Source organism: Vitis riparia, chromosome 16, assembly GCF_004353265.1.
Source record: "Vitis riparia cultivar Riparia Gloire de Montpellier isolate 1030 chromosome 16, EGFV_Vit.rip_1.0, whole genome shotgun sequence".
Lineage (NCBI taxonomy): Eukaryota > Viridiplantae > Streptophyta > Magnoliopsida > Vitales > Vitaceae > Vitis > Vitis riparia.
In genome coordinates, this window is record NC_048446.1 from 14,999,827 (window position 1) to 15,024,106 (window position 24,280).

The 24,280-nt window shown below is 27.2% G+C and overlaps 2 protein-coding genes across 2 annotated transcripts; both read right to left on the minus strand.

Annotated features, from left to right (window-relative positions):
- Positions 1–19,512: 19,512 nt before the first annotated feature.
- LOC117933302 (zinc finger A20 and AN1 domain-containing stress-associated protein 1-like) lies at positions 19,513–19,971 on the minus strand. The gene has a single exon (XM_034854672.1). The coding sequence runs from the start codon at positions 19,969–19,971 to the stop codon at positions 19,513–19,515; it is 459 nt and encodes a 152-aa protein (XP_034710563.1).
- Positions 19,972–22,861: 2,890 nt separating this feature from the next.
- Positions 22,862–23,320, minus strand: LOC117933303 (zinc finger A20 and AN1 domain-containing stress-associated protein 1-like). The gene has a single exon (XM_034854673.1). The coding sequence runs from the start codon at positions 23,318–23,320 to the stop codon at positions 22,862–22,864; it is 459 nt and encodes a 152-aa protein (XP_034710564.1).
- Positions 23,321–24,280: the final 960 nt, after the last annotated feature.

The window sequence follows — 24,280 nt, forward strand, 5'->3', positions numbered from 1 at the left end:
GGGGAATTTTTGTGGTGTCTTTTCCTGTTTGCTTTAGGAGAAAATGTCACTTTATTTTTTAATTTTCACTTTTGCTTCAGAAAAATTCTGTAGATAATTTGTTTTGGAACCATGGAGCACAAGCGGCCATGTTTTAGACGCTTTCCCTTTCGAATTTTGCCACAGGATGCAGGAAAAAAAAACGACTTTTCCTTGTATTTTGTTTTACATTGTGATGACAATTTGTAATAGCTTTTCAACTTAGCACTAATGATTTGCCATTGATGTTTTTTTACTTATTATTATTATTATTATTATTGATTTGTACCGTTTGTGATTTTAGGTTTAATTTATTTAGTTATTTGTTTATTAAATTGAGTTTGGTTTTGATTGTGAATTGGGTTAGCATAGATTGAGCTTAATTTTAGTTGTGAAATTAGATTTGAATTATGAGATATTAAATTTAGGCCTAATTGAAAATTTGGCAATATGATTATTGGCATGGAGATATTTTTGTTGAGTTATATTTGTTAATTTAAACCTTTTTTTAATTGGTGAAATTTATGGGACTAATTTGAAATTGGAATTTGGGTTTAAATATTTGTTTAGAATTTTATACATCTCTGGATATTTCCATTTGTATTATTTTTGTTTTTGCATGAGCTCATTCTACAATCTTGTTGACTGAGTATGAATTGATGACATAGAGTTTGTTGTAAGTTTATTTGGGTACATATTTTATTTCATATTCTTATTTGGTTTTATTTTTGTAAATATTTATTGTGTATATTTACTTGTTATGTTCGAACAAATTAGAAATTTTGTTTAAATGATAGGAAGAATTCAGTAAATATGTTCTAATAAAATACTAATTTTAAAATATTATTTTTAATAAAATAAAGTTTTTTTATTATTTATAAAAATTCAGAAAAATGTATTTAGAAAAATCCAAAAAAAAAATGTTTTTAATAGAATTCGAAAAATTGTTTTTAATAATATTTGTCAAAAAATTTCTTTGTTTAACAAAAATTTTCCAAATATTGTTTTGTAAATAAAGTTGTCCCAAAAATTATTTTTTAATAAAATCGTCCAAAAAAATGTTTTTTTAAAATAAATTATTTTTACTTAATTAAAATTGGATTAAAAGTCATTTTTAGAAATAGATTATTTATTTATTTATTTATTATTTTTTTTAATTAAAAATTCTTTTGTAAATAAAGTTATGTCATTTTAAATAATTTATAAAAATCACTCTTTTAAATGAAAATGAATCTAAATACTTTTGTAAATAAAATTGTAAAAATTCATTATTTTCTAGTAATAGCAAGTAAAAAATAATTTTTGTACCCAAATTGAAATTTTGTAATGAATTCTTTTGATACAATAAGTGTAAATAGTTTTTTTTTTTAAATTGAATACAGAAAATAAATTGTTTCTTTTTATAAGTAAATAAGTGGAAATCATTAATTCAAAATCATTTTTAATAAAATCCTTTGAAATTTCTTTAAAACTTTTTTTAATATCTTTTATTTATTTAATTCAATAAATCATTTTGCATAATTCTTTTATTATTTATTTTATGTATTTTTGTAATTAGATTTCATCATTATTTTTGTGCATATTAATTCTCACAATGACTTGTATATTGATTATTTTTTTTGGTATCCATAATTAATTAATTAATTGCCATAATTTCCTCAATTCGTTTAGTAGAGGCCGTACGTATGCAGGCTTAGAGGGGTGCTACGGCTCACCACCGTACCTTCCTAATAAGTAACCTGACCCCCGGACCTAGACTTGGTTTTTTACAGACCCGTTTTTTTCCTTCAGGAGTCACACTTAAGGTTTTCTTTCTTATTTGGTTTTTCCTTTTAAAAAATAAAACAAAAATAAGTGACGACTCCAAATTTTTTTCTAAAAATCAAATTTTCATCAAATAAAATAAAAAGCGAGTTTCACTTTCGAATAAGAACGAGCGAAGTGTGGGGTCCACACAAAGTAAGATTGGAATTAGGATAACCCATCTCAAACCCATCTAATTACCATCCCTATTAGAAGTTAGAGACAAAACTTATTAAAATTTCAAAAATCAAAATGGTAATTATAATTATTATGGTTTTAATATGGGTTGTAGATGAAATGAAGTTGGAATAGATTATACGATGTTATATATATATCCCGAAATTTTCAACCGCACATTTGGCCCGTTATCAATAACAATGGCCCCTAAAGCATAATTTTTCATATATATATATATACATCATATAAAAATGGTTGAGATTTGTTAAGAAATAGAAAAAAAAATTGTTTTTTAAATAAGAAGATTGAAAAAACTACGAAAAATGAGATTTTTTATATAATTAAAAAAAAACAATTTAAGATTTTGTTAAATAAAAAAAAAAAAGTTGGGATTTTTTTTGTAACCTTTTAGACAAAATAAGCATTTAGAAAAATTTTGCAATTAGGCAAATGAGTAGAGGAATAATTTTGATAATTTCTAGAATTGAGCATTTGAGTGCTGGTATCAATATCAAGTTAACCTTTTTTTCTAAGTACAATTGAATGATTGAGGTGATGGAAGTTGAAACATTGATTCTCCGACAATGATATCTGCAGCATGCTTGGATTTTCATTGTGTATTTTGTTTCCAAAGTTCAAATATTCTAAGCATGATTTCATATTTATTACTTTTTATCTTTATTTAGCCTCTCTCATTTTTAATGGCTGGGCACCATGTTTATACATTATCACAATTATTTATGCCTTAGCCAATACTTTACCGAGGGAAAATTAATTGCATCTTTGGTAACCGTTTTGAAAAAATGTTATTAAAAATAGTTTTTAAAATTTAAAAAATATTTTATGATATTTTGTAGAATAAAATTCTATTTAAAAACTTAAAATATTTTTAATATGTTTTAAATATAATTTTTATATTTAGTGTTTATTTTTAATTATTTTAGATATTTGTATAATTTTTTTTTAAAATAATTCTTAAAAAACAAGTGAAAATAATTAAAAGGTGTTCTCTTTAAACATATTTTTTATTTTTAAGAATAAAAAATTGAAAATAGTTTTTTTTTATTGTTAAACGTCTTTTTTTTTTCTTATAAAATTAAAAACTATTCTTTGTCTTCTCTTTGACAAAGAGAACTTTTATATATATATATATATATATAATAAAGATGTTAATATTTAAATAATATTTAAACATGTTAACACGTTATACTTCAAAATAATTATAAAAAAAAAAAAAAAAAAAGTGATTTGGGTATTACTTACCAATTTGATATTTTGCCTTTTCAATGGGATTGGTTTTTGTTTATATATTGTTATTCAACCGATTCACATACCTTATGATCAACACAATCTTTTTGTTTGTAAATCCTGATTTAGATGATTCGCATTTCTTACAATCCACAATTTTTTGTCAGAGCAGAAGCAATTTAATTAGCTTTATATGTAATTTTTTGGTTTTTTAAAATATATTTGAAGAGATTTTGAAAAATAAGTTATTTTTAAAAAATAAATTTGATTTTTAAAACAATAATACTAAAAGTATTTTATATTTTTTTTATATTATAGAGAATTACCCTTAAGGGTAGGCTGAGGAAAAATTTGACTGAAAATGGTAGGTAAATTTGATAATTCTTCTAAAGGGTATGGTGAAATTATGCTAATTCTTCCAAAATCCTTATTTTGCTTAAATGCTAAGACTACCCTTAATAAGTGAAAAGCAACAACAAAGAAAAAAGAGTATTCTTTAACCTACCTGTAGTTTGTCGGTGTTGTAAAAGAAAAAAGGGAAAGAGGAAAAAGGTTTAGCACTTCAGGTCATGATCTGAAACTGTTTACACAAAGCTTGTTTTTTTGTGTAAATCTAGCAAGAAATCCATTAAAGGTAAGTTTTTTTTAAATGCCAAAAAAAACAAAAATACGTCAGTTTATGCAAAAAAATAAATAAATAAATTTAAAATCTAATTGAAGGAACGAAAAGTTAATAATTTTAACAATGTAGATCTAAAATATTAGATCTGAAATATTGAAGGAGGTTTTAAGAAAGAACTTACATTTTTTTGTGCAAAATGTTATTTAAATTTATTATTTTGAATTTTTTATATATTATTTTGGTCATATTGAAGATGTGTTTTTATTTTTAATTTATTTTCCGGGTGGGTTGTTTGATATGATTATGATTGATTTCCATTGAAAATGTTTGCACTTTAGTTTTGTTATTAAGACTTTTTTGACATGGCAAAAGAAAAAAATTTCTCAATTGTTTCATGCTTGTTTGGGACCACTTTGTTTGTGTATTTATGAACATATTTGGATTTTAATTGAAAACTGAAATCCCCATGAGACCACTTTGTCTTTTATTATAGATTTGTTAAAGAGTTAAGATCACTATATTTTTGTTATGAATTTGTTACCTTTTTGTATAAGTATTATTTTGATATGATGAGTTGAATGCCTAGTAGTTTGAAGGTTGTGTAAAAGAATCATTACTTTAGTTATAAATTACAAGTACAATACAAATGCAATATAATTACAATGAAAAAAACATTAACATTACCATACATTACAATATACCAAAATGACAAAATATTGAATTGTTTTTTATTGAATTGACATTTCTAGGCTATCATGTTGTATTCCTATCATAAAGCATCATTGCAAGCCAAAATTATAAAAAGACAACAAAAATACACTATAATTTCAATACATGAAGTTGTTGATGATAATCCAATGATGGATAAAAAAAAATCTATAAAATTATTTTTTTATATGTAAAAATATAGAGATACAATAAAATACACTACAATTACAATACAAATACAATAACATTACGATCAAGGATGAAAATATCGATAATCATGGATATATCGATACTTTGATTTTACGGATATATCGGAGATATATTGATGGATATTTTGAAAAAAAAATATCGATAAGCGTAAAATTGATCAAAATTTATAAAAATACAAGAAAAACTTCATAAAAAATATAATTAGAAGTAGAATATATATTTTAAAGTTGTTTTTTTTTTTAATTTGATATATGTATAATATGATTTATCATATTTGATAATAATATCGTATGCATCGATAAAAATATGAATTTTATAAGTGTACATTTATTATTAAATTACATCAAATATTATTTCATAATAATATTATGATATTTGATTATAATATGTCTAAATTAAAAATATGTATTAATATTAAAATTATGATCCACTTAATTCAATTGTATTAAATGATATAAAATACATTATGATATATGTACAATTTTTTAATATTTAATTAATTTATTAATGATATTAAAAACACTATGAAGAAAATTATTATGATAATTTTTATATTTTTGGTAATCAATAAAAAGAAATTTTTGTATTTAATTATAAAATAATTATAATTAATTTGCTCTCTAAAATATTCTTTTAAAATTTTCTATACATGATGACTTTGAATATATATTTAAGTGCAATACATTTAACAAAGGGCAAGCTTGCCCTAGTGGTCTGATGAGCTGAACCCCAAACCTTTTGTTTGGGGTTCGAATCCCTTCAACGACATAAAAAATATGCATTTTTGAGAGTGCATTGTAGCTTACTGTAGCAGAGTACTGTGGCGCGTTGACTGGCCAAAAAATCGTCTATATTTCAGGGATTTTCTTCCTTTTTGGCCGTTTTTTTTCAATTATATCGGTGATTTATCGCCTAATACCGATACATTGGCGATTTTTGCTGATTTTCAGCAATTTTTCTCCTTTTCGATTTTTTTCCACAAAATATCGTGTCGACGTCTCCTGATACACGATATATCGGCGATATATCCCAACATTCCTCATTGATTGCGAAAGGTAAAATTTTGAAAATTTCAAATTTCTTATGAAACTGGGCAATTGTGGGTTCTTTGGCATATCCCTAACATGTCTAATATACAACAAATATTGTTCTTTATTATATAAAATATGTCTCAATTGATTATAATTTTCATTTTTTTATTTTGTATTTGTTGTAAAAATTTCCTTGGTTGTAATATTGTGAAATAGATTGATTTGATTGTCGGTGAAAGAAGACGTACTTTTGAATTGGTAAATGGACTTGGGAAATTCCATTTATGGCTACCTTCATGAAGGAGGGGAGATTGTACCTAAGGAGGATAAACAAATACAATACAAGGGTGGGCAACAAAAAGTCATGTACATTAGACAAGGGATGTCATATGCTTTTGTTTCGAAGGCATGTGAACGGTTGGATATTAATTCAAATGGATATACATTTCATTACACCCTTGAGTTTGATCCATTTGCACTTCAATAATTGGATGATGATGAGGACATGCATATGATGTTATCCCATAGTTATGATTATGCTCGTATTTATATATTAAAACAGACTCAAAGAGTAGAAGTTGAAGGAGGTATAGTCAATGTGCAAAATGATTATTGGTAAGTGATATATCTTGTATTAGTTGTCATTAATTCCATGATGCAAGGTGCTTATAATATTAATTAACTGAGTGTGCTATAAAATGCACTCATAATATTATGGAGGAAACACACAATTTGGTTGCATCATGTCAAGCAAACAATGAGTCTAATTTAGGACTTTCTCAAGGCTTCATGCCCAAATGTGCAGAAACTGAAGTTAGGCCACATGATTTAAGTCTTTGTCCTCAACCTATTATTGGGAGTGGGCATAGTTTTCCTAATGCAGATGAATTTAGAAATGCATTATGTACGATGTCATTAGTTGGTAGATTTCAATATAAATTCAAAAAGAACTCTCTAAAGTGAATATTTGTGTGTTGCTTAGTGGATGGGTGCCCTTGGAGAATAACTGCTAATTCAGTAGGCACAACTAAAATTTTGAAGGTTAACATCTTCAATGATGTACACAATCATTGCGCAGATGTTGAGTGTTCAAGCCAACCTTCAATGCGGGGAAGGAGAGGTGTTCATGTCATAGAGCAAGTAATAAGGGCAACCCCTTAGTATTTGCCCCGTCAAATTTGCAAAGATTTCAAGAGTCGGTATGGTGTTTCATTGAGTTATAAGCAAGCTTGGACATATAAAGAAATGGAAAATGAGAGAATATATGGTCTTCCAGAAAACTCATATATGTTGTTGTCATGGTTATGTCAGAGATTGGTAGACATTAATCCAGGGACGATTGCTGAATGTACCAGACAAAATTGGCATTTTTGGCAATTGTTCATTGCAAATTCTTTTTCAATTCAAGGGTTTTTAATGGGTTGTCAACCTGTTATTACAATTGACTCAAGCCATTTCAGTGGACCGTATATGGGCTCCTTATTTTCTGCAACAACTTATGATGCTGATGATGGCATGTTCCCAATTGCATTTGGTGTTGTAAGTTCAGAAAACTATGAGGATTGGCTATGGTTTTTGCAGAAATTGAAAGACATACTTCAAGATAAAGAGGTAGTCATAATATTAGATAGGCATCAAGCAATCCTTCGTAGTGTTTCTCAACTTTTTGGAGGAGAAAATCATGCATATTGCTATCGTCATGTGAAAGAGAATTTTAGTAGCTATGTGACGAAACATAGTATGAAGGGAAAAAAATGTAAAATGGATGCATTGTTGCTACTTGATAGTGTTGCATATGCTAGGTTGGATGATGATTATGTTGTAGCCATGGAAAAATTAAAGACATATAACAGTGACCTAGCAAAGTGGGTTGAAGAGAACAGTCCACAACATTGAGCAATGTCAAAGTTTGCCCAAAACAATGGGATAAGATGACAACTAATCTTGCTAAATCATTCAATGCTTGGCTGAAGGAGGAATGTCATTACACAATTTTCAACTTAGTAATGACACACATGGATAAGTTTGCTCATCTAGCATGTGATCATATGGCTACTATAAAAAATTGGAAAGCTCCAATTGGCCCAAAGACAAAGGAAAAGTTGTTGGAAAACATTATAAAGAGTGGGTCATTTCCTGTATATCCCTATGTTGGTGGTGTGTTTAAGGTATTTAATATGAAGGTATATGTAGACGTGAACTTGAAAGAGCGTACATGTACTTGTAAGGCTTGGAAAATGGTTGGAATACCTTGTGAGCATGCATGTGCAGCAACACGCGAGATGAAACAAGATGTTTATGAATATGTTGACTCTTATTTCAAGCTTCCAATGCAAGAGTTGATATATTCTAGACACTTCAATTCAATTCCAAATCACAATAAGGCTATAATTGATGTTGATGGATGTGTTCGTGATGCTCAAGGTTGCTTATATCCTTCACTTAAACCTCCATGCTCAAAACGACCACCTAGAAGGCCTCGACACCATCGAATAGAGTCTCAATTTAGTTCAAAAAGACTTACCTTCTATTTGCGATGTCAAGTTGCATGCCATAATCGAGCTTCATGCAAAAATCCATTACCCGTTCCATGATTTTAGTGTTATGCTTGTATAGTGGCATGCTATTTTTTATCTTATTTTGATTGTGATGATATGTGTGGTTTATGAAATTAGAATCTGTAAGAATTTGTTTTGGAACTTACTTATTTGCTTGATTGTCATGACAAAGATATTTGTATTACATATGCCACTATTTTAGACTTATGATCTTATCATTATTTAAGGTGGTTTGTAACCATGTTTTTAATGATATTTTGAAGATCATTATTAACTTTGTACATGTTCATTACATTTGTTTAACTTATTTTCCATTGAAATACATGTTACATCATGACATTTTCAAGTGCTTCATTTAGAAATATAAGAGGTAATACTAGAAACGGTGAATATCTACTTTATCATAATTGTATGTGTAAATGTTCATCAAGACAGAGGACAATTGTTAGAATTTCTGAATCAAAGGATAACCCAAATAGGTTATATTATTGTTGTCAATATGCAAATATTAGAGATGACTATCATTTCTTTAAATGGGCATTTCCCGAAGGATTTGGTGATAACACCTACCAAGAACCATAAGAGGTTGTTCAAAGAAGAATGTATGGCGTGGATGAAGATTTTAAACATATTTTAACAAGAATTGAGTTCATACAAAAAGTAATTTTAGTAGGATTACTTTTATTTTTTGTTCTATGTTTGAAAATTGCTTAATCATATACTTACTTCATGTCTATTATGTTTTGGAATATATATGTAATGCTTAATTGCATTGTACTTTGATGTATTTGTATTTGGAGTTATTTATAATAGGTTATTTATCTCCATTATGTGGATTTGTATTAAATTTTTAATTATAATAGTCCATAGTTTTCCCTACATTTTTTTATTACATTTACAACATAAATTCACTAACATTATGATAAAAAAAAAACACAAACCTTATGATAAATTACAACATAAACTATCAATGCGATATTTTGACTAAATAAAGTCCAATTTGTTGGGTTGATTACCAATTTCTTATATATAATGGTTCAACAAATGTGAAGCTACTTAAAAGCAACAGAGAAAAGTTGATTGAAAAGTTTGGTCGTCATATTGACCCGTGTTTTGAAAGATTTATGTTTGCAATTTTTCACAATGATTGGTATAATGTCTTTTAAAGGCAAATACCAAGACATAATACTGAAGGATAATCATATCCTTCTCACCAAGTATGTCTTAAAATAATTTTTTTTTTGTAACCTCAAATTAGAAATGTCTTCTTAGCTTTGATAATGAGCTTTTGTAATTTTTTTTTTTAAATTGCAACGATCTGAAAACATTATAGAATAGAGTTATTTATAAACTTATTTTTGTGTAGAAATAAATTATACAAATATGTCAAATGAATTTTTAAATTTATTAAATTAAAATCTATTTCTTATTTTTTCTATTTTTTTTCTAATTTTTTTCGTTCAAATGAACTCAAAATGGTAGCTTTTACTATGTGAAGGCACAACCCATATATAATATGAAAAAGATTTAAACTATGTTGATTAGCTGTCTAGATTAGATTAGAGTTGCCAAAATCTTTATGGAAGCTTTTCAAGAAATGAACATGATATCTACCACTTGTAAACTTGTTTCAATGACAGGATGACCCTTACCTAGATGGAGAAAATCACATAATATACTAGTAAAAATCAAAGTCATTCAAAGGGTAGTTCGGTGATTGGGAGACATCTAATGTATCTTTGATTGAGTTTGAAAATGGGTTATCACATGCTAAGAAATTACTCTCATGTGACCACATGGTTGGGGGCTCCTCCCATGTTATAATCTCTGTAAGCAAGAGAATCAAACTAACAATGCTTTTCTCCCTTTGACTATCCCCATATTTAATAATCAATTACCTCTAAACCTACAAGATGCCCCTTCATCATGCTCCCACCCTAGTTTTTACCTCTATGCAAAGAGGCTAATGACTTCCATTTAATAAACCCCCAACTCACCAAATTCAAATACATTTGAGAACTGTGACTGATTAGTTTTCTGTTCTATATTTGATTGTATGTATTTTTACAATGGGGTTAATTGTCATAAAACTGAGAAAAGGGAATGCATAAAGGAAAAGGAACTGAAGAAAAAAAAATTCGTATGAGATTAGAAGGAAAGCATGATTAAATGCATGCAAAAATAGAATGTAAAATAGGCATATAAAAGATACATTAGATGGTAAAATAGGCAGAGCTCACCTGTTTCGGTTTCTTAGGAAGGTATATAATGATGGTAAAATAGGCAATCATCATTTTCCACTTGCAAGAAAATCATAAAATAGGTAGTGGTCATTTCAATATCTATATCATTCATCAAACTAGTAAATTTGGAAATGGAACTCCATCAGACTGTAAAAAAAAAAAAAAAAAAATCAACTACTATAAACCAACAAAATAACAAAAAATAAGAAAATCAGAATAGAACTTCCATTTCCAAACTATTGCTTGTATAAACTGTTATACACCTGCCAACCATAATTTCATAATGTGACTCCATCATGCTTACAATGTTATAGACCAAACAAATTCATAGAATGACTTTTCTCAACTTATATAATCTTAAATAAATCATCTTTCAGAAACAACATAGCCCAATTGTCTAATGAAACAACATCATGGATCCATAACCTGGTAGACATTTTCCCTGACTTCATTTTCTAGAGACATTATCAGTTGTGTTAAGAGTTTTTCCATGTACTTTATGACCTTGTCCTGTACAAAAGAGTATATAATAGAATATTAACAAAAATTCATGATCATAAAAAATAAAACATATTTTATTCAACACAATATAATACATTTGCAATTGCATGAGAAAGTCCACTGTTACTCCATAATTGCATAAACTTGATTACAAATATGCCACAATCCGTCCTGCAAATAGTAATTAAGGAAATTATAAGTAAATTGTGCATCAAATTAGTAAATTTATAATCGGATTTTCTTTCCATAGTTAAAGAGGAATACAAATCTTGCAACTTACGGATTCAATTGTTGGACAACTTTTGGAACAACGAATTCAAATTTTGTCATGTCCACTGATGGTCTTCTTTCTTGAATCCCAATGATAGTTGACAAAACGTTCACCTTAACACAATATAAAATTATAAATATGGACATCTTTAAAAAATAATGACAATAATTCACATAAGCAATTGGACTATAACTATATTTATCAATTTCTCTGTTAAGGCATCCATCCGCTTTTTCCTTCTGTCAATTAATGAATCCAACAACTCGATTCTTTTCGCATGAATATTCAAAATGTTTAAATACCAGTGATTTTTCCTACATATTGGTATGAACAACTAAAAGGAACAAAAAAAAAAAAAAAACAATGATTTTATCAAATTAGTTGTGTTCATGTATTTTCTGCACAATACTTAAAAATATCCAACTACAAAGTACTTTCATTAAACTAAATAAAACCTGTTCATATGTGCACAACCGAGTATTTTTGAAATATTTCCATAAATTGTCACATTTGTATTTTGGAGATAAGGTCAGACTGTAATAAAAAAAAAAATAATACAAAACATACATTAGATTAAAACAATCTACGTAAAACAAGAAAACCAATCTATAATTCTCACAACATATCTTACCGCAAAGTTTGGAGATAAGAACTGTTTCCTATTTTCTTTATCCATACCATTCAAAATTCGACAATGCATGGTTACAACCTTCATGTAAATTAATGAAAATTAGATATATAGTTTTAGAGTAATTTTATCCTAATTTCACATAACTAAATATGAATACCTTATTGTCAACCAATTTGTCGGGTTCCAAGCATTTGAAGTCGAATCTTGTCAAGAAGAAATTGTACATGGAATATAATATTTGGCTACACAGAAATAATTATGATGTTAGAAATTAAAACTAATTATTTCAAATGGCTATCTTAATTGTATTTGTTTATACTAAATTAAGTTCAATCTTACATTTCATCATGTATATAGTCCAATGCATATGCCAAAACTTGCTTTGTTACAGATGAAGACGCTGAAAATTTGATTGACGGTTGTACCACGTATGGTGATTGTAGGGCAATAGCATGTCGACGTAGCCAATATAAACGTACTGGAGGATGTCCAGTTTGGTAAGGAATAATAGCATTCGTCTGAACTTCATCCTCAACTATATGTATAGAAAATAAGAGAAAATAAAATTCATTAACGAAAATAAGACGCATAAGAAAGACTAGCCATAATTATATACTCATTATTATTTTGATATTAAAACATAAAGATGCAGAAAGTATACTGCTATGTTGCGTTGCTGGTTGTGAGGTCGATAGGCCTACATTATCTTCACCATGAGCAGAACGATCATTCAGTGGTGATCCATAAGCTAATTTCAGAATGCATAACAACCAAAATTAATTTTTCCAAAAAAAAAATTATAGAACATTTGCAATTAAATTAAAAGTAATACAAAATTATAATGACTAGTGCTATAAAAACCGTACTACCATGTGGTAGTGATGGGAAAGAATCATTGATATCAAGTTGATTATGACTTCCGCTTTGATGAGAAGATAATGGGGTTTTATTTGTATTATGCCGCTTTGCTAGTTTATCAATTGCTCTTCTCATTGTTCGAAGCAATTGGTGAATTTGTCTCTCCGTTGCATTATATTATGCTATAATTTCCTACAAAATGGTACAAAGTGTAAAAGATGTATATTATTATGCATAACATGTTTGGTTTACTCTTTAAATAAAATAATAGATGTAGAAGGTTCTCACATCACTAGTCTCTTTATCAACTTCATTTACTGGATTAACAGGGTCTTCATGTGCATCTTCCCCCCTTTCATCTTCTTGAACCTACAATAATAAAAAGAATATATAATTTTTAAAAAATTATTTTTCAAATATGAAAATAAAAGAAAATATTGAAAAAAAAAATTTTCCCTTACATCAGCTAGTCCAAAGTCACCATAATCCTACAACTCTACATGCACTATTTTCTTCATCAAGTCATCACTCCACGCTGCACATATTGGGATGGTACATGACACCAACATGGTTGGAATGTAGAATTTATTTACATAAAAAAGTTGATACACAAATATTCCACACATCAATACGTATTTAGAAAAGACTTGTTAAAACATAGAAAATGATATGGAAACCTTCAGCATTTAATAAAAAAATGTATCTACCTGCAAAAAAATAAGGCAACCTATAAACCATGAGCCTTTACCCAATCGAAAATGTCTAATTCCAACAACCAATGTGTCAAGTACAAATTGGCCCCAATTAACATTGACGTCAAAGTCTCCAACAAGCAAAGTACACCACAACTCAAGACTACCATCCAACTTTGATGTTGAAGCAAGTAATGTAGCACATGAGAAGAAGATAAACGATTTTTTGAACTCGTCCATGTCTTCCATTGAAATAAGCATATCTCTAAGATCTTGTAGGTTTTCCATCCTATTATTCCTATTGGTAGGTGAAAGTAGGAGCCTCCTACCAATATATGGAATACCCAGAATTTCCCCTACATCAGAACAAGTAATTGGAAATTGTCTTTCTTGTCCTATGTCTAACCTACAATGGGCTATATTGAAATCATTTATTATCCATCTACATAAGTTATGCCTTATCTCTATGGAAGAAAGCTGAAGCAATCCACCGAAGCCAATATGTTGAATAATACTCTTCTTTTCATCACTTAGATCATCAAGTAGATGTCTAAGTTTTTTAGTGGAGCATCGACTATTTATTTTGACCTCCTGTGGAAGTAAATAAACGATATTATAAAATAAAAATTAATACAATAAAATTAAACAACAATGTCAAACATTAATATAGTCAAAATAAAATAATATTAATTAAAAGAATGTTCAAACCTGGTTATATTGTATTGTTTTTTGTCTTTTATCCATGTATTATACTCCACACTGCACTATAGAATTTATATCAAATAATCAATTGTCATAATTAAATGTATAATGAATCAAGTAATGTTGTAATATGTTGTACTTCTAGTGTAATTGTATTGTAAATGTAGGGCATTTGTATTGTACCCTTATTTATTTTAGTGTAACTACTATTAGTGATCCCAAATATAGTTACATACATGCTACTGTAAACACACTGAGCCATTGTATTAGTGGATAACAAATTTAAGTTGTTTGATGGTAATCCAATATGTACATATTGTTAATGCTCATCATGGGTAACCTTTTAAACCGTATATAATTTATAAAAACTAGGTACAATATATATGCATTATACTTACAATACAAATACACTAATGTTACAATATATTACAATATAATTTAATTTATTTATGTTCATTTTTTTCATATGCCATGTCCCCTGGCCATCCAATATGATGTCTGACAGCTCCCAAGAATATATATTAAATCCGAAAGAATTGAAATGTAGAAAAAGAGATGATACTTTGTTTGCATTAAAAAATGATGTCCAATATTCCTTAAGACAATATTGGAAACACAATCCTAAAGAATAATACAAATTACATAAAACATCTCAAATATAACATATTTGAGAAACTAATACTAAAAACTAGAAAAGAAAATAAGATTCTAGGTTATTTTTTCCATTCTTCGCCTTCATTTTTCAATGACCACCTACAACAAATAATGAAAATAACTACAACAACTTCAATAAGAGGCCAGATTGGTTTTCCCCAAATAACCAATTTAAATAACACAATCAAACTTCATTCATACTCTATCTTTCCATTTCTCTTGCAAATCGAAGAACATAACATCGCAATTATCCAGTTGTTCAGTGAATAGGTACCTCATATAAACCCTAGAAACTAAAATCGTACGATGAAAAAATTTAAACGAATGAACCCTAGAAACTAAAATTATATGATGAAAAAATTTAAATGAACCTTAGAAACTAAAATCTAAGATTTCTCATATTTAAATGACAAAAAAAAAAAAATCACTTCTTTCAGATACGATGAAAAAAAGATGCGGTTGAAGACATCGTTGAAGCCACAATATTCAAAATGGAGACACGCCAACAATGATGCAGAAAGGAAATCTTCAACGGAGTCATCATTGGAACAATGGAATTGTACACGCCTACACGAGATTCAGTATCTCACACAATATGATACCACCGTGAAAACACCCAGATGATGCGAAAGGGAAGCCTTGACAAGAATGATGCGAAAGGGGAAGGTTTCAAAGGGAAGACATTGGAATGACAGTCTTCTCCCTTTTTTTTTCAATTCTTTTATTCTTTAAAAATTATAATTTTAGAATTTAATCCAAGGTAAATTGGTCTAATAAAAATGTTAGGCCTTCAGAAGAATTATCAAATCTACCCACCCTTCTTGGTAATTTTTTTTCTCAGCCTACCCTTAAGGGTAATTCTCCTTTTATATTATAAATAAGTATAGGGTGCACTTATAGAAAATAAACTAAGAAAAGTTTTTCCATTTTGAGACTACCTATGTCAATCTTAAATCATTTTGTTTTCAACTTTTCTTCTACACATCTTTTCAACGTTCCCTGTATCAATTTGAGAATCTTTGCTTAGAGATTTTGGGCATGTTTTACTCTCAAGGTTAAGTTATTAGAAATTGCTTATTTTTTATTTTAAGAAAATTTAGTGAGCGTTTAATAATACTTATTACTTAATGACTTAAATTGATTCTCCGTTAAATTATCCTTTTAAGTTGTTAACTTAAAACTTATTACTTATTACTTATTTTTTTACTTTAAGTGTTAAGGTTGTTTGATTAAGCTAATTTAAATTTGAGATTTCATCATGCACTTCCTTTTAACATGTTTAATAACAATTTTTAATACTAATATTATAATTTTAAATTTATGATTTTGGTTTCAATTTTAGTTTTAAGTTAAATAAAAAAACAGAAAACTATCCTAAAGAAAGACTAAAGGTCTGTTTGGTAACTATTTTTTAAAGCAATTCTGAAAAATAGTTTTTAAGAACAATTTTTTAAAATCGTTTTTTGATTTTTATAGAACAAAAGTTCGTTTGGAAACCTAAAATGTTTTCAACATGTTTTTAATATTTTTAAATTTGTTTTAAAAACAATTTTTATATATAGCGTTTTATTTTTAGTTATTTTACATATTTGTATAGTCATTTCTTAAAATAGTCCTCAAAAAATAAGTGAAAATAATAGAAAATAACTAAAAGATGTTTTCTAAAAATACCATGTTTTCTATTCAAACAAAAAACAATTTTTTGTTATGAAACATGTTTTCTATATTTTTTTTGTTCTGGAGAAGAGAAAATTGTTCTAAAAAAGTGTTATCAAACATGCCCTAAAAGCTTTGTTTGGTAACTGTTTTCAAAAATAAATTTAAAAAATAATTTTTGACAACAATTTTTAAAACTTGTTTTATAATGTTTTATATAAAAAAAGTCTGTTTGGGAGTCTCACATGTTTTTAACATATTTTAAATATTTTAAAATATGTTTTAAAAATATTTTTTATAGCTAATATTTTATTTTTAATCATTTTTTATGTTTGTATAATTTTTTTTTTAATACAATCCTTAAAAAACAAGTGAAAATATGTTAAATTAATTAAAAGACGTTATTTAAAAATATCATGTTTTTTATTTAAAAACAAAAAATAAAAAACAATTTTCTAGTTGTCAAACTAGGGGCTTGTTCAGTCATGTTTTCTTAAACTTCTTTTTAAAATAATTTTTATTTTTTATTTTTTAACTTAAAAACAGTTTTTAAAAATAAGTTTCAGAAAATATAATCAAACAAACCCATGTTTTTCTTTTATTTAAAAAAAATGTGAAAACAACTTCTACTTGTTTTTTAAAAATTATTCTCTATTTTATTTTGTTTTTAAAAATTGTTTCAGAAAACAATAAATGAAATCGTGTTAGAAATTTTTTTAAATAGTTTTCTATTTTTAAAAGCAAAAAATTATTTTTAAATCATGGTCAAATAGACTTTTGGTTTTTTTGGAGAATGGAAAATTATTGTGAAAGAGTTCCTAAATATGAGTATTTGGGAAACCAGAAGTCATGATTACCATTGTTGTTGGTGTAAACTACACCTTGCGGCCGAGCGCTTTTGAAATGACATTAAATTTTGGGATTTTAATGGACATTTGGTCGGGAGGGACCTATAGTTTTCATAAATGTACCCTTTTTGTATAGTCTTTTTATTAATATTAACTTCGTGTGTTGTTAGTCGGAAGTGTAGTTGGGCTATGTTTGGTTACTGGAGAGCACTAAGAAAAAAAAAATACTAATATTTTTCATGTTTGATTTCAATATAAAAAATATGAAAAAAATATAATATAATTAAAATTAATTAAAAATTTATATATTTTTTAATTATTTAATTTTTATAATAAATAAAAATAAATAAATTAAATGAATTTAAAATAATATATAAAATAATTTATTGATTTTAAATTTAATTTGTATTTTTCTTTATTTTTTCTTTCATTTCACTTTTCTTCTTTATTTTATTTTTCTTATTTTCTTGGAAACCAAACATAGTATAAATGATGACTTTGTTTCATCAACTTTTTAAATTATGTCGTTTTGCATGAACATAATGATGCGAGTATATATTACTAAATCGAAAAAGTGGAATGACATAATATTCTTGATTTGAATATATATATATATATATGGAGAGAATATTTATTAATACAATTCTCATTCTAGTTTTATACCTATTAGTGCTTTTAATTAAAGATAAGTAAGTTTTATCAAATTATTAAAAAATTATGAAGTGAATACTAATTTTTAATTATTTTTTATTCAAACTATTTAAGACCTTGGTATATGTAGATGAGTTTGGGCATAGACTTAATTTGGGTTAGGCTCGAGTAAAGATTTACATAATTCAAGCCTAATTAAAATCTGATTTAATATTTTTATAATATTGAAATTTATATCTTATATAATAATATTTATTTTATTTAAAAAAAAATTATAATGTTGTTATATACTTTGTGATTTTAATAGAAAGAAATGTATATTTTATTTTATTTTTTGTTATTATCTTGAAACATTATCTTATTTACCATGTAAATTTTACTGTAAATATATAAAAAGAAAATTTAGAAAATATTGTGATTAGATTTTGAATTTATCAATTTAAGTTTAGAAAAAATTATAATGGATTAGGCTTGAATTGAGTACCTTAGTGAATAAGGTAGGAATAGGTTTAAATAATTGAAGTGAGTCGGGACAAAGGACTTACCATCCTTCAACGAGAGCATAACAACACAAGCACGGTTGGAGCTCAACTTAACTCCACCCCAAAGATAAATATTACAAACAAAACTTACTTAAAAGAATACAAAACTTATAAAATAAATATTTATAGAAATATTCCTAATAATTTTTATAAGGATATCTACTATTACAATGACTAATTAATAGGAAAAATTTTATATAATATTTTTATAGAAAAGAATTCATAATCTCTAAAACTCGTTCAAATATAAAGAATTTTATTGAAATTCTTTTTTTAGAGATATTTCTTAAAAGGACATAATAATTCTTATTTTAAAAAAACTATCCCTATTTTTTTGTAATATAAAGATTAACCCCTTTTATATATATATAAATACCCTTTATCAAAGTTTATATCCATTTTTTACATCAAAATACTTTTTGTAAAGTAAGGTATTTTTTTAAAATATAAGATTATATTAATAATTTTAAAATGTAAAAGTTATCTTTACAAAGCAATAAATATTTGGACCTTTTAGCCTAAATATTTTTGTTTTATTAATATGATTAATTAAATATTAGAAATAGATTTTCATATTTCTTCTTAATTTTAACGGAAATTTTTTATTTTGTTTGATATATAAGAACTCGTAGTTTAATTAGCTCAAAAGCTATGTATATCATGGGGAATGCTGAAAATACTAGAATTAGAAAAATTAGACATACATAATTCACTAGTAACCAATGCTAATGACAAAAGTAGAAGAATATAACCGGAGGTTTATCCGATCATTAACTTCAGGATCTTGAGGGATTAGTCGAGGTGTGTGTAAGTTGGTCGGATCCACGGTTATCCAAAAATAAAAAAATAAAAAAAAATTAACACAGTATTCTTTCTTTCTATTATAGTTTAGACCCTTCCTTCCAACTTATCTGGCTTAATTAATGGAATCTGCTTCTTCAAAATCTCACGTCCCATGGTCTTGTAGTCAAAGCTACACTCATGTTTTTCAGGTAAACGATGCTCAGCACAAAACATACTTCCACATCGGCACTTAAATCCTATTATTCCCACTTTCTTCTTGCATGTCTCGCACCGCTCCACCTTCTTCTTTGTGGAAGAATCATCATTGGTAGTCTTCTTCGTATTTTCTGAAGATAAAAATAATTGAGTCATGGAGGTAACAACATCATCAACGGATGAGGTTGACGCTACTGCTGGACCCATAGCTTTCTCCATGGACTTTGTTTTTGCTTTCGCGGCCTCTTCTTCTTCCTTGAGAAAATCCTTGTAGCACTTAGAACATAGGTTTTGAGTGGCGGGTGTCCCGAAGAAGCCACAACCATTAACGCATAGTGGTGGATCCATCTCTTTCTTCTTCTTTTGCTCCTGTTTGCAGTTGAGTTCTTGATCTTCTTGGTGATGATTGAGATGAATGATGATCGAGAATTTTCAAATAAAAAGATGGCTCTGTGTTCTCATATATATAGAGGGAGGGTGGTAGAGATTGTGTTAGTTGTCTTCTAGGATTTGGAAACCTTTTGGTGATAGGTTTCTATTTTCTAGAATCTCGAAAATAGATTTCAATATTTGGCAAAAGATTTTCTTCCCACCGACGAGAAACTTCTCAATACACCTCCTCCACACGTGCACCAGCACACGTGTATTAGAGTTAATTGTCTTTTAGGATTTGGAAATCTTTTGTTAATAGGTTTCTATTTTCTAGAATCTCAAATGCTCGTAGGATTGGGCTTTACTTTTAGATTTCATTGTTTTGCTTTGATTTTAACAATATTTAGAGAAAAATATGTATAAATAATATAACTTTATATGCAAATTCACTAAATTGTAAGGGTGCAATTTAGGTGAGTTGGCTTAACTCAACCAAAAACTAACCCAACTTTATGATAATTTTGTCAATCATTTTTAATATTTGGATTGACCGTAAATTAAATTTTTTTCAACTTAAACTCAATTTAAATTGGACTTGAAACAAGGTTTCAACCATAATTTTAAAAGACGTGCTTAAAGCGTACCTAGGCTCAAAGTGCAATCTCTCTAACTATAATGTCTTACTTAAGCGCAATCACTCTCTAACTATAATGTCTTACTTGTCAAGACAGACGTCTTGTTAAAGTGACATACTTTGCTACTTTACTTATTTTAGATCATATTTTATAAAATTGCTATACATATTAAGTCAAGTTTCACTTCACTCAAGCCCACCCTTGTATTGCACCTTGCGCTTAAGCCATAGGATACTTTTGCACCTTAGGTGCCCTTGTACCTTTTAAAACACCATCTTAACAAACAAACCTATGTTTTTACTAGAAAGCATTAAGAAAAAAAATACTAATATTTTTCATGTTTAATTTCAATATAAAAATATGAAAGAAAATAAAATATAATTAAAATTAATTAAAATTTTATATATTTTAAAATTATTTAATCTTGATAATAAATAGGAAAAATAAATTAAATGAGTTTAAAATAATTTATTCATTTTAACTTTAATTTTTTTTTTCATTTTTTCTTTTATTTCACTTTTCTTCTCTATTTTATTTCTTTCTTATTTTCTTGGAAGCCAAACATAACATAAATGATGACTTTGTTTCATCAACTTTCTAAATTATATCGTTTTGCATGAACGTAATGATGCGAGTATATATTACTAAATCGAAAAATTGGAATGGCATAATATTCTTGATTTGAAAATATATATATATATATATGGAGAGTATATTTATTAATACAATTCTCATTCTAGTCTTATACCCATTAGTGCTTTTAATTAAAGATAAGTAAGTTTTATCAAATTATTAAAAAATTATGAAGTGAATACTAATTTTTAATTATTTTTTATTCAAACTTTTTAAGACCTAATTATGCATAGATGAGTTTGGGCATAGATTTAATTTGGGTTAGGCTCGAATAAAGATTTACATAATTCAAGCATAATTAAAATCTAATTTAATATTTTTATAATATTGAAATTTATATCTTATATAATAATATTTATTTTATTTATTTTTAAAAAAAAGTAAATTATAATTTTGTTATATACTTTGTGATTTTAATTGAAAGAAATGTATGTTTTATTTTATTTTATTTTTTGTTATTATCTTGAAACATTATCTTATTTACCATGTAAATATATAAAAAGAAAATTTAGAAAATATTGTGATTAGATTTTGAATTTAATCCAATCAATATGAGATCAATTTAAGTTTAGAAAAAAATTATAATGGATTAGGCTTGAATTGAGTACCTTAGTGAACAAGGTAGGAAAAGGGGACAAAGGACCTACATCGTTACCATCCTTCAACGAGAGCATAACAACACAAGCATGGTTGGAGCTCAACTTAACTTCACCCCGTTCATTAACGTGGTCGATGGAAGGAGGAGAAAGAAAAATATTACAAACAAAACTTACTTGAAAGAATACAAAACTTATAAACTAAATATTTATAGAAATATTCTTAATAATTTTTATAAGGATATCTACTATTACAATGACTTATTAATAGGAAAAATTCTATATAATATTTTTATAGAAAAGAATTCGTAATCTCTAAAACTCGTTTAAATATAAAGAATTTTATTGAAATTCTTTTTTTAGAGATATTTCTTAAAAGGACATAATAATTCTTATTTTAAAAAAACTATCCCTATTTTTTTGTAATATGAAGATTAACCCCTTTTATATATATATAAATACTTTTTATCAAAATTGTTTATATCCATTTTTGACATCAAAATACTTTTTGTAAAGTAAGGTATTTTTTAAAATATAAGATTACATTAATGATTTAAAAATGTAAAAGTTATCTTTACAAAGCAATAAATATTCAGACCTTTTAGCCTAAATATTTTTGTTTTATTAATATGATTAATTAAATATTAGAAATAGATTTTCATATTTCTTCTTAATTTTTACTGAAATTTTGTATTTTTGTTAAAAATTCAAAAGAATTTTGATTGATATATAAGAACTCGTAGTTTAATTAGCTCAAAATCTATGTATATCATGAGGAATGCTGAAAATACTAGAATTAGAAAAATTAGACATACATTATTCACTAGTAACAATGCTAATAACAAAAGTAGAAGAATATAATCGGAGGTTTATCCGATCATTAACTTCAGGATCTCGAGGGATTAATCGAAGTACGTGTAAGTTGGTCCGGACATCCACGGTTATCCCAAAAATAAAAATAAAAATAAAAATTAACACAGTATTCTTTCTTTCTACTATCGTTTAGACCCTTCCTTCCAACTTATCTGGCTTAATTAATGGAATCTGCTTCTTCAAAATCTCACGTCCCATGGTCTTATAGTCGAAGCTACACTCATGTTTTTCAGGTAAACGATGCTCAGCACAAAACATACTTCCACATCGGCACTTGAATCCTATTATTCCCACTTTCTTCTTACATGTCTCGCACCGCTCCACCTTCTTCTTTGTGGATGAATCATCACTGATAGTCTTCTTCGTATTTTCTGAAGATAAAAATAATTGAGTCATGGACGTAACAACATCATCAACGGATGAGGTTGACGCTACTGTTGAACCCATAGCTTTCTCCATGGACTTTGTTTTTGCTTTCGCGGCCTCTTCTTCTTCCTTGAGAAAATCCTTGTAGCACTTAGAACATCGGTTTTGAGTGGCGGGTGTCCCGAAGAAGCCACAACCATTAACGCATAGTGGTGGATCCATCTCTTTCTTCTTCTTTCGCTCCTGTTTGCAGTTGAGTTCTTGGTCTTCTTGGTGATGATTGAGATGAATGATGATCGAGAATTTTCAAATAAAAAGATGGCTCTGTGTTCTCATATATAAAGAGGGAGGGTGGTAGAGATTGTGTTAGTTGTCTTCTAGGATTTGGAAACCTTTTGGTGATAGGTTTCTATTTTCTAGAATCTCGAAAATAGATTTCAATATTTGGCAAAAGATTTTCTTCCCACCAACGAGAAACTTCTCAATACACCTGCACCAGCACACGTGTATTAGAGTTAATTGTGGATTTGGAAATCTTTTGTTAATAGGTTTCTATTTTCTAGAATCTCAAATGCTCGTAGGATTGGGCTTTACTTTTAGATTTCATTGTTTTGGTTTATATTTAACAATATTTAAAGAAAAATATGTATAAATAAATAATATAATGTTATATGCAAGTTCACTAAATTGTAAGGTGCGATTTGGATGAGTTGGCTCAACTCAATAAAAAACTAACCCAACTTTATGCGAATTTTGGCAATCATTTTTAATATTTGGATTGATAGTAGATTAAATTTTTTCAACTTAAACTCAATTTAAATTAAACTTGAACCAAGGTTTCAACCATAGTTCTAAAAGGCGTGCTTAAAGCGTGTCTAGATTCAAAGCGCAACCACTCCCTAACTATAGTGTCTTGCTTGCCAAGACATGCGCCTTGTTGAAGTGACACATCTTGCTATTTTACTTTTCATTTTTAAACACTTTTATTCTTGAAATTTATAATTGTATATTAAAATTTATGTAATTTTATTATTATTTTTTAATTGAATTTTCTTTTAAATGTTTGAATTTTAAATTTTTTTTATTAATTGGATTATATTTTAGATCATATTTTATAAAATTGATATGCATACTAAGTCAAATTTCACTTCACTCAAACGCACGCTTTGTGTTGCACCTTGC